The 12,578-nt window shown below is 46.1% G+C and overlaps 1 protein-coding gene across 1 annotated transcript in view; it reads right to left on the reverse strand.

The window, feature by feature from the left end:
• The window catches only part of GIPR (gastric inhibitory polypeptide receptor), a 29,330-nt gene that overhangs the window by 10,894 nt on the left and 5,858 nt on the right, over positions 1-12,578 (reverse strand). Inside the window, exons 2-7 of the mRNA XM_081869169.1 lie at positions 10,745-10,925; positions 8,808-8,907; positions 7,015-7,122; positions 5,648-5,769; positions 2,203-2,306; positions 334-490 (exon numbers count right to left, since the gene is read on the reverse strand). Of these exons, the coding sequence (XP_081725295.1) occupies positions 334-490; positions 2,203-2,306; positions 5,648-5,769; positions 7,015-7,122; positions 8,808-8,907; positions 10,745-10,801 (648 nt within the window). The 5' untranslated portion in view covers positions 10,802-10,925. The remainder of the gene's footprint in view (positions 1-333; positions 491-2,202; positions 2,307-5,647; positions 5,770-7,014; positions 7,123-8,807; positions 8,908-10,744; positions 10,926-12,578) is intronic.

The following is a 12,578-nucleotide window of genomic DNA, read 5'->3' on the forward strand; positions in this document are numbered from 1 at the left end:
TCTTCTCTTCTCATGAGGTGGCCTCAGCTTCAGGATCTGTCCTTCCAGTGAGCACTCAGGGCTGATTTCCTTCAGAATGGATCAGTTTGATCTTCCTGCAGTCCATGGGACTCTCAAGAGTCTCCTCCAGCACCAGAATTCAAAAGCATCCATTCTTCGGCGATCAGCCTTCTTTATGGTCCAGCTGTCACTTCCATACATCACTATTGGGAAAACCATAGCTTTATCTATACGGACCTTTGTCGGCAAGGTGATGTCTCTGCTTTTTAAGATTCTGTCTAGGTTTGCAAACCTTCCCACCTACCCTCCCTCAAATTGCAGTTGCAGCGATACCTGTCCCAAAGGAAGGTGGGAGAGGTCGCCTTTGTCCTGGAAGTCCTTGGGGAAGTGCAGCTGCAGGAAGGTGTCCCGGGTGAGGATGGAGACGGCCCGCAGCATGAAGGACGCGAAGAGATTCATGTGGATGTAATTGCGGATGCAACGGAGTTTCCTGTTAGTGGGCAGAGAACAATGGGCAGGGAGAAGTCAGTTGTGCCCCATATCTGCACCTCGAGCCAGGATCCAAGACGGCTAGACAGGGTTTTAACGGAGACCAAAGCTCATTCTTGCACTTGTTGTTTTTGTTTTATTCATACAGTGGTACCTCGGGTTAAGTACTTAATTCGTTCCGGAGGTCCGTACTTAACCTGAAACTGTTCTTAACCTGAAGCACCACTTTAGCTAATGGGGCCTCCTGCTGCTGCCGCGCCGCCGGAGCACGATTTCTGTTCTCATCCTGAAGCAAAGTTCTTAACTTGAAGCACTATTTCTGGGTTAGCGGAGTCTGTAACCTGAAGCGTATGTAACCTGAGGTACCACTGTAATAATAAATTTTATTCATACCCTGCCCTCCCCAGCCAAGACCGGTCTCAGGGTGGCTAACAACCAATAATAAAAACAAGTTGATTAAAATACAACTTAAAAAAATAAGATTAAAATACAACATTAAAACATTAAGATGCAGTCTCTTCACAGGAGGAGAAAGGAAAAAAGAAAGGGGGAGGGAATCAAGTTGATTCCAAGCCCTCTGGGGCACAAGTCTGGGCAGTGTGTATGGAGGTCCTGGGTTGCCCAGATGACAAGAAACCCCACTCTCAGCCTGGCTGATGTGGTCCAAAGGAAAGCAGAGCAATATGTTTGGCACCAGCTTGGCTGCAGGAGTTACCAAACAAACCCTTGTGTTGCAAAGAGAACGTCAGCAATGTCTAGGCAACACGATGACCATGTATATATGCATAGACAATCTTTATAGAATTCTTTCAAACCATAACAAGTACAAAATGGAATCTTTAGCCTCAAAGTCTCTGAAAATCTTTGAATGAAGCAAGGTACCAGACTTTGAACGATGAAAGACAAGCTGTGAAGCTTTGTGTATTCTGCAAATATGATGTTTAACACTGAATAGTGATTCCGGATATTGACTACTGTTTTGTAGAATTCTTCGCCAGTGTGGTGGGAGGATATAGAATTGCTTCATAAACCCATCTTATATCAAATGAATGTATGTAAATGAAAATATCAAATGCTGTGGAACAGTGCTCATGTAATAAAGTAGTCACATACATTCGATATAAGGTGGGTTTATGAACCCCACACATCCCATCCTTGCACTAGTGTTTACTGAACCACACCAAAGTGCATTGATGTGCACTGTGTGGTTAACTTTTTAATAGTCAGCAGGGGGAGCTGTTGCACTACTCTGTTCTAAGGGGCATGCCTTAGTGCATGGGTAGGCAAACTAAGGCCCGGGGGCCGGATCCAGCCCAATTGTCTTCTAAATCCAGCCCGCAGACGGTCCGGGAATCAGCATGTTTTTACATGAGTAGAATGTGTCCTTTTCTTTCAAATGCATCTCTGGGTTATTTGTGGGGCCTGCCTGGTGTTTTTACATGAGCAGAATGCGTGCTTTTATTTAAAATGCATCTGGGCATAGGAGTTCAATAATTTTATTTTATTTTTCAAAATATAGTCCGGTCCCCCGCAAGGTCTGAGGGACAGTGGACCGGCCCCCTGCTGAAAAAGTTTGCTGACCCTTGCTTTAGCGGAAGCCTCTCTTGGCAGGTGTGATTATTCAAACCACACACCCACATCTTTCAATACCTCTCGTTTTTCCTGCGTGGTACCCCGGGGGAAGGCAGTGCCCCATGTCGTCTTTCTCAGTACCTGAAAACTGCCAACAGGATGAAGGCCGCAAGCAGAGCCACCAACGAAAGGGAGTAGCCCACTGTGTACATCAGTCGGAACTGCTCCAGAATCCACAAATGTTTCTGGGGGGGGGGGGAGGAAACAGAAACACAGCTGGAATACACCTCAGCGGAAAAGGGCACCTCCATCACAGGTTGCAAGTGACGCAGGAAAAGCATCACTATTAATAGGCTTATGAGCAAAAGGTCTGGAAGGAAAGAGTGTTTAAAGTGTTGGTGCTGACCTTGAAAGCCCTAAACGGCCTCAAAGACCCAGTATACCTGAAGGAGCATCTCCACCCCCATCGTTCTGCCCGGACACTGAGGTCCAGCACTGGGGGCCTTCTGGCGGTTCCCTCCCTGCGAGAAGTGAGGTTACAGGGAACCAGGCAGAGGGCCTTCTCGGTAGTGGCACCCGCCCTGTGGAACGCCATCCCATCAGATTTCAAGGAAATAAACAACTACACTTCAGGTTGCGTTTTTTGGGGTTACAGACCGCCGAAACCCGGAAGTACCGGAACGAGTTACTTCCGGGTTTCAGCAGTCACGCATGCGCAGAAGCGCCGCATCGCAACCCACGCATGCGCAGATGCGCCACTGCGGGTTGCGGACGTGAATCCTGCATGGATCGCATTCGCAACCTGAGCGTCCACTGTATCTGGCTTTTAGAAGACATCTGAAGGCAGCCCTGTTTAGGGAAGTTTCCATGTTTGATGTGTTATTGTGTTTTTAATATCCTGTTGGAAGCCGCCCAGAGTGGCCGGGGAAACCCAGCCAGATGGCCGGGGTGTAAACAAACAAACAAACAATTATTATTATTATTATTATTATTATTATTATTATTATTATTATTATTATTATTATTCAGAACCAGTGCAGCGCACGGAAACACCGTTTACCTTCCCGCCGGAGCGGTACCTATTTATCTACTTGGACTTTGATGTGCTCTCGAACTGCTAGGTTGGCAGGAGCTGGGACCGAGCAACGGGAGCTCACCCCGTCGCGGGGATTTGAACCCCCGACCTTCTGATCGTCAAGTCCTAGGCTCTGTGGTTTAACCCACAGAGCCACCCGCGTCCCACAGCGCACCCGCGTCCTTTCCCTTAAAGGTAAAGGTACCCCTGCCCGTACAGGCCAGTCTTGACAGACTCTAGGGTTGTGCGCTCATCTCACTCAAGAGGCCGGGGGCCAGCGCTGTCCGCAGACACTTCCGGGTCACGTGGCCAGCGTGACAAGCTGCATCTGGCGAGCCAGCGCAACACACGGAAACGCCGTTTACCTTCCCGCTAGTAAGCGGTCCCTATTTATCTACTTGCACTTAGGGGTGCTTTCGAACTGCTAGGTGGGCAGGCGCTGGGACCGAGCAACGGGAGCGCACCCCGCCGCGGGGATTCGAACCACCGACCATGCGATCGGCAAGTCCTAGGCGCTGAGGTTTTACCCACAGGGCCACCCGCGTCCCTGTCCTTTCCCTTACGACATCCCTATTTTCATCAGAGGAATGTTGGAGGGTATGGAGTTATGCCACCCTCAAGCCAAGTAGATACAATCTTTAGAAAACATCTGAAGGCAGCCCTGTATAGGGAAGGTTTTAATGTTTAACATTTTATTATGTTGGAAACCACCCAGAGTGGCTGGGGCAACCCAGTCAAATGGGCAGGCTTACCATTATTATTATTATTATTATTATTATTATTATTATTATTATTATTATTATTGACATCCCTATTTTCATCGGAGAAATATCAGAGGGTATGCTTCTGCATCTAAAAAGCCTCCCTAGGCTTCTTTGCCCAGAGTTACCTCCAATTTTGATGGCGAAATGTTTGATTCTCAAAATCCTGATATGTGCTATTATTCATTTGCAAAAGGGAAAAAGATCCGTCCAGCGATTCAAGGCTTTTTAGCTAATTGAATATCTGCCTTTTCTCGGCGCAGCAGGTACATGAAATACGTTATCGTGTAAATCAAAACCTCAGTGCAGCTGCCTTTTTTTGAGGTGGGGATGAAAGTGGAAGATCACTGAGAGTTTAATGGATGAAAACTGATGCCGTTTGTTAGATGGAAAGGCATATTTAATTCCTTCTTTCCTCTTCTCCCAATTTTCTACTATGGTCAATGTATTAAAATACATTGGTCTGTTAAACATTAAAAGCTTCCCTAAACATTATCATATCATGTCATATCATATCATATCATATCATATCATATCATATCATATCATATCATATCATATTACACACACACACACACACACTGGGACACACACACACCAAAAGCATTAATCTGTCCGTATAACTCATCATCATCAAAATTCAAGTCCACAATATTCACAGCATCCAGAAAGTTTTGTACACTGGTAGGAGATATCTTTAGTTGAGTTTTTGTCGATTAATCTACTCGTGAGATGGATTACGGCTTGCAGCAGCCCTCAGTAGCAGTGCTTTCCAAAGACTGAACATTTTTGGACCTGTCCCAAGGTGAAAGACTTGTGAAAGGGAAAAGTTTTATAATGAATTGAAAAAAATGTTGAAATATACATTTATAAAGAAACCAGAGGCCTTTCTTCTTGGAATAACAGGTTTGGAACTGCCCAAGAAAGATGTTAAATTATTTTTGTATGCCACAACTGCTGCTCGCATTTTGTTAGCTAAAAAGTGGAAAACCCAAGAATTACAAAACAACAGAAGAATAGCAGATGAAGATGATGGATTTTTCGGAGCTAGCTGACCTAACCGGAAGAGTCCACGACCAGAAGGAGGAGATCAAGAAGAGTGGAATAAATTTAATGGTTATTTAGTTAAATTTGTTAAGTTAAACTAACTGAAAACAGCTTGCAGATACTTAATGGGCTTCGGATTTTATTTATGTTAAGTGATGAATCAATATGTTTAATTCCATAAGATGAAGATCTAAGGATCTTTAAGTTAAATCTCATAAAAATTGGGATTTGGAAAACCTTTAAAAGGACATGCAATGCAGTGGCATAGCGTGGGTTGTCAGCACCCGGGGCAAGGCAAGTAATTTGCGCCCCCTAACCCGTGGATTTGCGCCCCCTAACCCTAACCCCCAGATGTTGCGCCCGGTGCGGCCGGCCCCCCCTGCACCCCCCACGCTACGCCACTGATGCAATGAAATTCAACCAAGGGGAAGCGAGGAAGTCACTTAACAAAGTTAATAACTGTAATTTTGAATAAGGCTATGATTTATGTTTGTCTGTTTTGTGTGTTTGTTTGTTTGTTTGTTTATAATATTGTGAAAACTAATAATTTTTTGGGGGGGGAGGGGAAACCAAAGACTGAGCATTTAAAGCACAAACGCATTAAATATGGATTAAGAATCCAGAGCGACTCTTATTAAGGAAGGTCTCTTCTTTCCCTCCTCCCTGCTTTTCAGATGTGGAGTTTGTGGTGCAATGAGTTCACCTGGAAGGGGAGCTCTTTGTCGACGGCTTCGCACTGAGAATGATCTCGCCATGGGTGCCCCGACTCATCCACCACCCACTGTCCGTCTGGGCCGCATTTCTGGAACACAAAGCCACCTCGAACTGCAGAGGACGTTTTGGGGAAGGAGGAAGAGGCAGGAAGAAGATACAGATGGTTTGATTATAATAATAAAAATACGAATAACGTATATCCATGACAATACAATTTGATTTCATAGTTGTATCCCATTCTGCTGTGCTCAGAAGAATCATTGGTGACACCATTTAAAGCCCTAAACGGCCTCAGCCCAGTACTGTATATCTGAAGGAGCATCTCTACCCCCATCGTTCTGGCCGGACACTGAGGTCCAGCTCCGAGGGCGTCTGGCGGTTCCCTCCCTGCGAGAAGTGAAGTTACAGGGAACCAGGCAGAAAGGGCCTTCTCGGTGGTGGTGCCCGCCCCATGCAACACCCTCCCACCAGATGTCTTTGGAAGCCCAATGTCCGACACAGTTTCCAATTGGGTGCAGGAAGCTCCTGCAGCCAATCAGAAGTCGCGCCTTGGTTTTTGAACAGTTCCGGGAGTCAAACAGACCCCCAGAACGGATTAAGTTCGACAGCCAGGGTACCACTGTATCTGACTTTTAGAAGACATCTCAAGGCAACCCTGTTTTTAATGTTCAATGTTTCATCGTGTTTTTAATATTCTGTTGGGAGCCGACCAGAGATGGCTGAGGTATGTATGTATGTATGTATGTATGAATGAATAAATAAATAAATAAATAAATGTTGCTGTTTTGTTGTTGTTGTTGTTGTTGTTGTTGTTGTTGTTGTTGTTGTTGTTGTTATATAGAATCATAAAATTGGAAGGGAACCCGAGAGTCATCTAGTCCAACCCCTTCCAATGCAGAAACAACAGTTCTGAAAGTTAGCAAACATTGCAACCAGTCTGGGGGCCCAGACTTAACAACAACAACAACAACAACAACAACAAAATTTATTTATACCCCACTCTCTCCAGCCAAGACCGGGCTCAGGGCGGCTAACACCCGATATAAAAACAAATTGATTGAAATACAACTTAAAAACAAGATTAAAATACAACATTAAAACATTAAAATACAGCCTCATTTCAATGGAAACTCAAATCAAAAACTTTTTTGGGGGATGAAAACGTCAAGTCTTCATTCACCAAGGCTAACTATCCAGACTGGTCCTACATGGGCCAGAAAAAAGCCAGGGAAGTCCCCAAATAGGAGTTCCATCACAGGAGGAGAAAGGAAAAAGGAACAGGGGGAAGGAATCAAATTGATTCCAAGACTTAAGAGATGAATGAACCGTATTGGGTGCCTTTGCATCTATACTTACCTTGCTGGTGCCAAGGCAGGTACCAGGGGCAAGGGACCTTGGCAGAGGTGTTTGGAAGAGCATCGCCCCAGCAGGCGTACATGTCAAATGTACGGTTGCACACCAGACCTGGAAGAAGGGCAGAGCAAAGGGGGAAGAGGTCGTTCAACGCTTTTGAAAGGGGGATTAAGCCAAGGGACAGAGCAACAGCAGGAAGAAGGGGATCTCTCAATGACTGCTGTTCATGGTGGCATAATAGAGCTTCTGCCTTCAGGAGAAGTCTACCTTCCGAATGTCAGTTGTTGGGGAGCCATGTTTGTGAACATTAACAAGTAAATCAGGTATCGGAAAACACCCAACCTATACACTTTAAAATGTGTTTGTGAGTGGGGTGGGGGGGAAGGGTTTTTTGTTTGTTTGTTTCTTGTTGTTTTTGGTTTATATTATGTATTCCGTGTTTTTTATTTTGTGTTTTTGTGTCGCAAACCGCCCCGGAATCGACGGATGAAGAGCGTTAATGCAAATTTAGTAAACAAACGAAACAGAAATAAATAAAGCGAAACGCCATTCTTGGGAAAAGTTGGGCAAATTTTGGCGTACCGGCCAAACAGCCTTGCACAAGAAATTTCATTTGCAAGATACCGCTTCTTGGCGACATTTGAACTTAAAAAACTTTGGATTCCTGGAGAAGGCAGGATGAAAGAGAGGGAGGGTGGGCAAGTTGGGACATTTCAAAGCTGTGCCTATTATTGGAGATTCAATCACATGCTGTCAAATTCAGGTTGCATGATCAGATTGTATCTCATCAGCTTTGATCATGCAACACCTTTCATCAGCAACCTTGGATAACAGATCCTTTTCTCCCCCCGCCCCCCACAACAGACTTTTTGCAATACGGAAAATGAATGAACTGGAAAGCGTGGCTATGATAGGAATTTTATGGTCTTAGATATATGGAAATGTTCATAAGTGTACCAACCAAGCACATACATAGATCCACACAGGAAGACCGACCTGGAACCATTTTGATTCCTAAACTGAGCAAATGTTTTCTCTGCAAGGTCAAAGTGGGAAACCTCCCCATTGTCTCTTTCCTCACAAATCCTGTCTTAAGGACACATTTAAGATATGAATAAGGTGTGAGCCTGTGACCTGGCCCAGGAACAAAGTATCACTACAAAAGACTGGCCAGGCTACCCAGGCAATCCAATCAAGTAACCTGCCAGACAGGAGATAAACAACGACAGGAGAAAAACAATATTCAAATTTCTGTTTTAGATCGCCTTTTCTGTGATGTAGGTGTGATGTATCTGAGGGGTGGTCTTAGGTTACACCCCTTCTGTGATATATGTATGATGTTTCTGGGGGTGGTCTTGATCTACAGGGTGGCAATTTTAAAAGTCTTTATAAGGCCTTGCACACCATTTTTCAGGGTCCCTCCTCTCTCCTGCGGGTGAGGGGAGCACCCTGTTGCAACAGATCAATAAAGATCAAGCTTACTAGCTGCTTTGCTTCTCAATATTCTCTGGTAGGCCTCTGTTATTCTCTCCTACCAATAGGGAACCTATGTAAGGACTCTATATGGGCTCTTGGATACCCCATAAGGGAAAAGGGCAATTTTTATTTACAACATGGGACAGCAATTACTTGACGCAACGCTATTTAACCTCTCTGCAGACACTGTGCAAACAAACCAGGACGGATGCTCAATAAAGCAGTGGTTTGGAAGAGACTTCATTATACTGCTAAGAGCATAAGAAAAACTCCGTTGAATCAGGCCAAAGGGGAAGAAGATCCCATGCTCTCTCTCTCACTTGTGGGACGCGGGTCCTCCAGGATCTTGCGATAGCAGGCTGCCTGGTACTGCTGCCATGCCTCAAACATCTCTTTGGCTGAGTTTTCGGTGGAGCTTGCCTGCGACAGGGGAGGGAAATGAAACAACAACAACAGGTACATATCAGCTAGTCACCTAAAGGTTTTGTCCAGAGGACATAGCTCTTCCAAAAGTTGCCTGATGTTTAGTTAGGTTACTTAAAGGTAAAGGTAAAGGGACCCCTGACCATTAGGTCCAGTCGTGGCCGACTCTGGGGTTGCGGCGCTCATCTTGCTTTATTGGCTGAGGGAGCCGGCGTACAGCTTCCGGGTCATGTGGCCCGCATGACTAAGCCGCTTCTGGCAAACCAGAGCAGCGCATGGAAACGCCATTTACCTTCCTGCTGGAGTGGTACCTATTTATCTACTTGCACTTGGACGTGCTTTCAAACTGCTAGGTTGGCAGGAGCAGGGACCGAACAACAGGAGCTCACCCCATCGCGGGGATTCGAACCACCAACCTTCTGATTGGCAAATCCTAGGCTCTGTGGTTTAACCCACAGCGCCACCCGCGTCCCTTGCCAGAGTACATAGCTCTTCCCAAAGTTGCCTGACGTTTACTTAGGTTAGTTGCCCACTTATTATGATTATTATTTTTGCAAGCCTTGCACCTGAGCCTTGAAATTGCAGCCTGGTCCACAGAAAGCAAGCAGAGAAAGCAATTTCTATCGCTTCATCATCACACCAAAGAAAAAGCTTTGCTTGCATTTTTGCGTGTCAGGCCCCTGAACAGCAGCAGGACGTATATTTATTTTGCTTAGTGTGTACTTTACCTGCAGGTTCATTCCCCCACCTTGCCCCTCTCATTTAAAAAAAATAAATTGAGGGCTTTGGGGCAGGGGGGGGGGCTGCCTGTGCTTTATTAGGTTTTGTTTTTGTTTTACCTGTTGTTTGTGTTGGTGCCCCCTTCCTGCTGTGATTTGGGTGATTCTGTGGGGCCCATGTTTCTTAGATTCCCAAAGGTGCTCCAAAGCCCGAAAGAATTAGGCAACCCTCCCAACTGTACGATCAGTGCCGGATTTACGTAGAAGCTAAACAATCTATAGCTTAGGGCCCCACTCTCTTGGGGGGCCCCCAAAAAATTAAAGAGGAAAAAACCCCTGGATGTACATTTCCAAAATATAAGATAAAAAACTAATAAAATAAAACCTACATACAGCAACGGTGTTTTGTGTTGTGTAGGCTCCTATGATGTAAGTCATGGGCCCCCGCCTGCTAGCCTGCTCCCTAAAATATCACGGGTTTGCTCCTTTCTCTATATAGGGTGCCTACATTCTGTATGGACTGGTTGTGTTATGTACTGAAGTTCTCACCCTGGGCCAGCAGGGGGATACTGTAGATAGTTTTCACTCAGGTCCACATATGCAAATAAGGGATTGAAAGTGACATTCAGTGATTGGATAGTTACAGAAAGTTGTTACTGTTGCCTTCTAGCTGAGCTCTATGTAAGCAGGCTGGCTGAACCCTTCAGTTCAGTTCTGTTCTGGCCTGTGAATAAGCAAGAGCTGTTTAAAGAATCGCTGAGTCGTCTGATATGTTCACCCACAACTTAACAGGTTGCATGGCAACATGCGCAAATGGCTTTAGATACCTATTAGGCCCATAAATTACCCTGTACAGTGGTACCTCTGGTTGTGAACGGCATCTGTTCTGGAGGCCCGTTCGCAACATGAATAGAACGCAACCCATGCCTGCACATCTGCGCATGCACGGGTCGTGATTTGCCGCTTCTGCGCAAAGCACCGAATCACAACCTGCGCATGTGCAGACGTGCCGCTGCAGGTTGCGAATGTGCATTCCCGCATGGATCATGTTCACAACCCGAGTGTCGGCTGTTTTAGGATGCGGATGAGACCCTGCTCCTCGCCCCCAGCCTCACCTCCGCGTTCTTTTGGAGCAAGACAAGCAAAAGGAAGAGATCAAGGGATCCCTGCATGCTTCGGCTGAGGAACAGACACGAGGCCAGTGAGGGGCATCCATCTCAGGCTCCTCTGGCTAGCAGCCTTCTGCAGTGGGAGTCCGCCTCCATCCACACTGGACCCACGTTCGGTGGAAGAGTTCTGGGGGTGAAATAATAATAATAATAATAATAATAATAATAATAATAATAATTTATTTATATTCCACCCATCTGGCTGGGTTTCCCCAGCCACTCTGGGCTGCTTTCAACAGAATATTAAAATACAATAGTCTATTAAACATTTTACGTTCTTCTCTGTAGAACTACTAAGCTGCATATTCCTTGTATGGGTTTGTTACCTGAAATTAAAAATAAATTAAAAAAAAATTTAAAAGAGAAAAACCACAGAGTCTTTCCAGGTAGCTCCGATTTCTAGATGAGATTCAACTGCATACTGGCAAATTCGGGATGCTCAATTCACATTGATATGGGGCTCTTGTTCAACAAAAGCAGAGACATCACCTTGCCAACAAAGGTCCGTATAGTTAAAGCTATGGTTTTCCCAGTAGTGATGTATGGAAGTGAGAGCTGGACCATAAAGAAGGCTGATCGCCGAAGAATGGATGCTTTTGAATTCTGGTGCTGGAGGAGACTCTTGAGAGTCCCATAGACTGCAAGAAGATCAAACCTCTCCATTCTTAGGGAAATCGGCCCTGAGTGCTCACTGGAAGGACAGATCCTGAAGCTGAGGCTCCAATACTTTGGCCATCTCATGAGAAGAGAAGACTCCCTGGATAAGACCCTGATGTTGGGAAAGATGGAGGGCACAAGGAGAAGGGGAAGACAGAGGACGAGATGGTTGGACAGTGTTCTCGAAGCTGCCAGCATGAGTCTGCCCAAACTGCGGGAGGCAGTGGAAGACAGGAGTGCCTGGCGTGCTCTGGTCCAGGGGGTCACGAAGTGTCAGACACGACTAACAACAACAACAACAAGCGACAAGGAAATGCACCAGAAAGTGTGGGTGACGCTTGCATGACTCAGCTTTGTCTAACCTCCCTGCAAACAGATCAGAATAAATGGGTCACCTGGAATTTAACCGACACTCCCCTGTTGGGCAGAGGTTTATGCAGGCTGCTATTGCCAGTTCCCAAAATCTGGGCTCCTTTTGGGTCCTTTTCTGCAGCTAATCCACTTCCTTCCAGCCCGAGTCCCCTTGCCCCTATATTCCTAGGCCACAGAGGGATGTTCAAAACTAAGTGCCCTAAAAATAGGCCCTAGACTTCTCATTCTGTCAGCTGCTGTTCCGGAAGGTTCTCACGGGAACCCGCCAAGAGTGTGTGCTTAGCAAGATGCCTTGAGAGACCGACTCCCTCCAACCAGTTGCTCTCCGCCAGCTTTGGCTGTGTGCTGTGGTCCCAAGCAGCCAAAAGCAGGCTGGCGAAGGCTGCTCTAACCACTGGGCCGCACTCCGCTTCTCCTCCCTCCTTTCGCTTTTCAGGATGCAAAAGAAGCCCTCAGGCATTTATCCACAAGCTGTCAGTGTCTTGTTTCCGCGCTCAGCGATGTTTACTTGGCTAAAAGCTGTCAGGAGGAAGTAAAAATTGGAAATCGATGCTCACTTCTCCGCAATGCACTTTAAAACAGGAGGGGGCCGGCCTCATCCGGCTGGGCACATTAGGGGTGCAGCAGCAGGACAGAGGAAACAGGGAAGGGACAACAAGGCAAGTCGTGTGTCGTCTTCTCCCCGTAATTCCAAACAGAGCCGGTTCAAGACATTTTGCTCCCAGAAGCAAAGGGCAAGTTGGCATTCCAG

The sequence above is a fragment of the Podarcis erhardii genome (genome assembly GCF_964252035.2).
Source record: "Podarcis erhardii genome assembly, chromosome: 7".
NCBI lineage: Eukaryota > Metazoa > Chordata > Lepidosauria > Squamata > Lacertidae > Podarcis > Podarcis erhardii.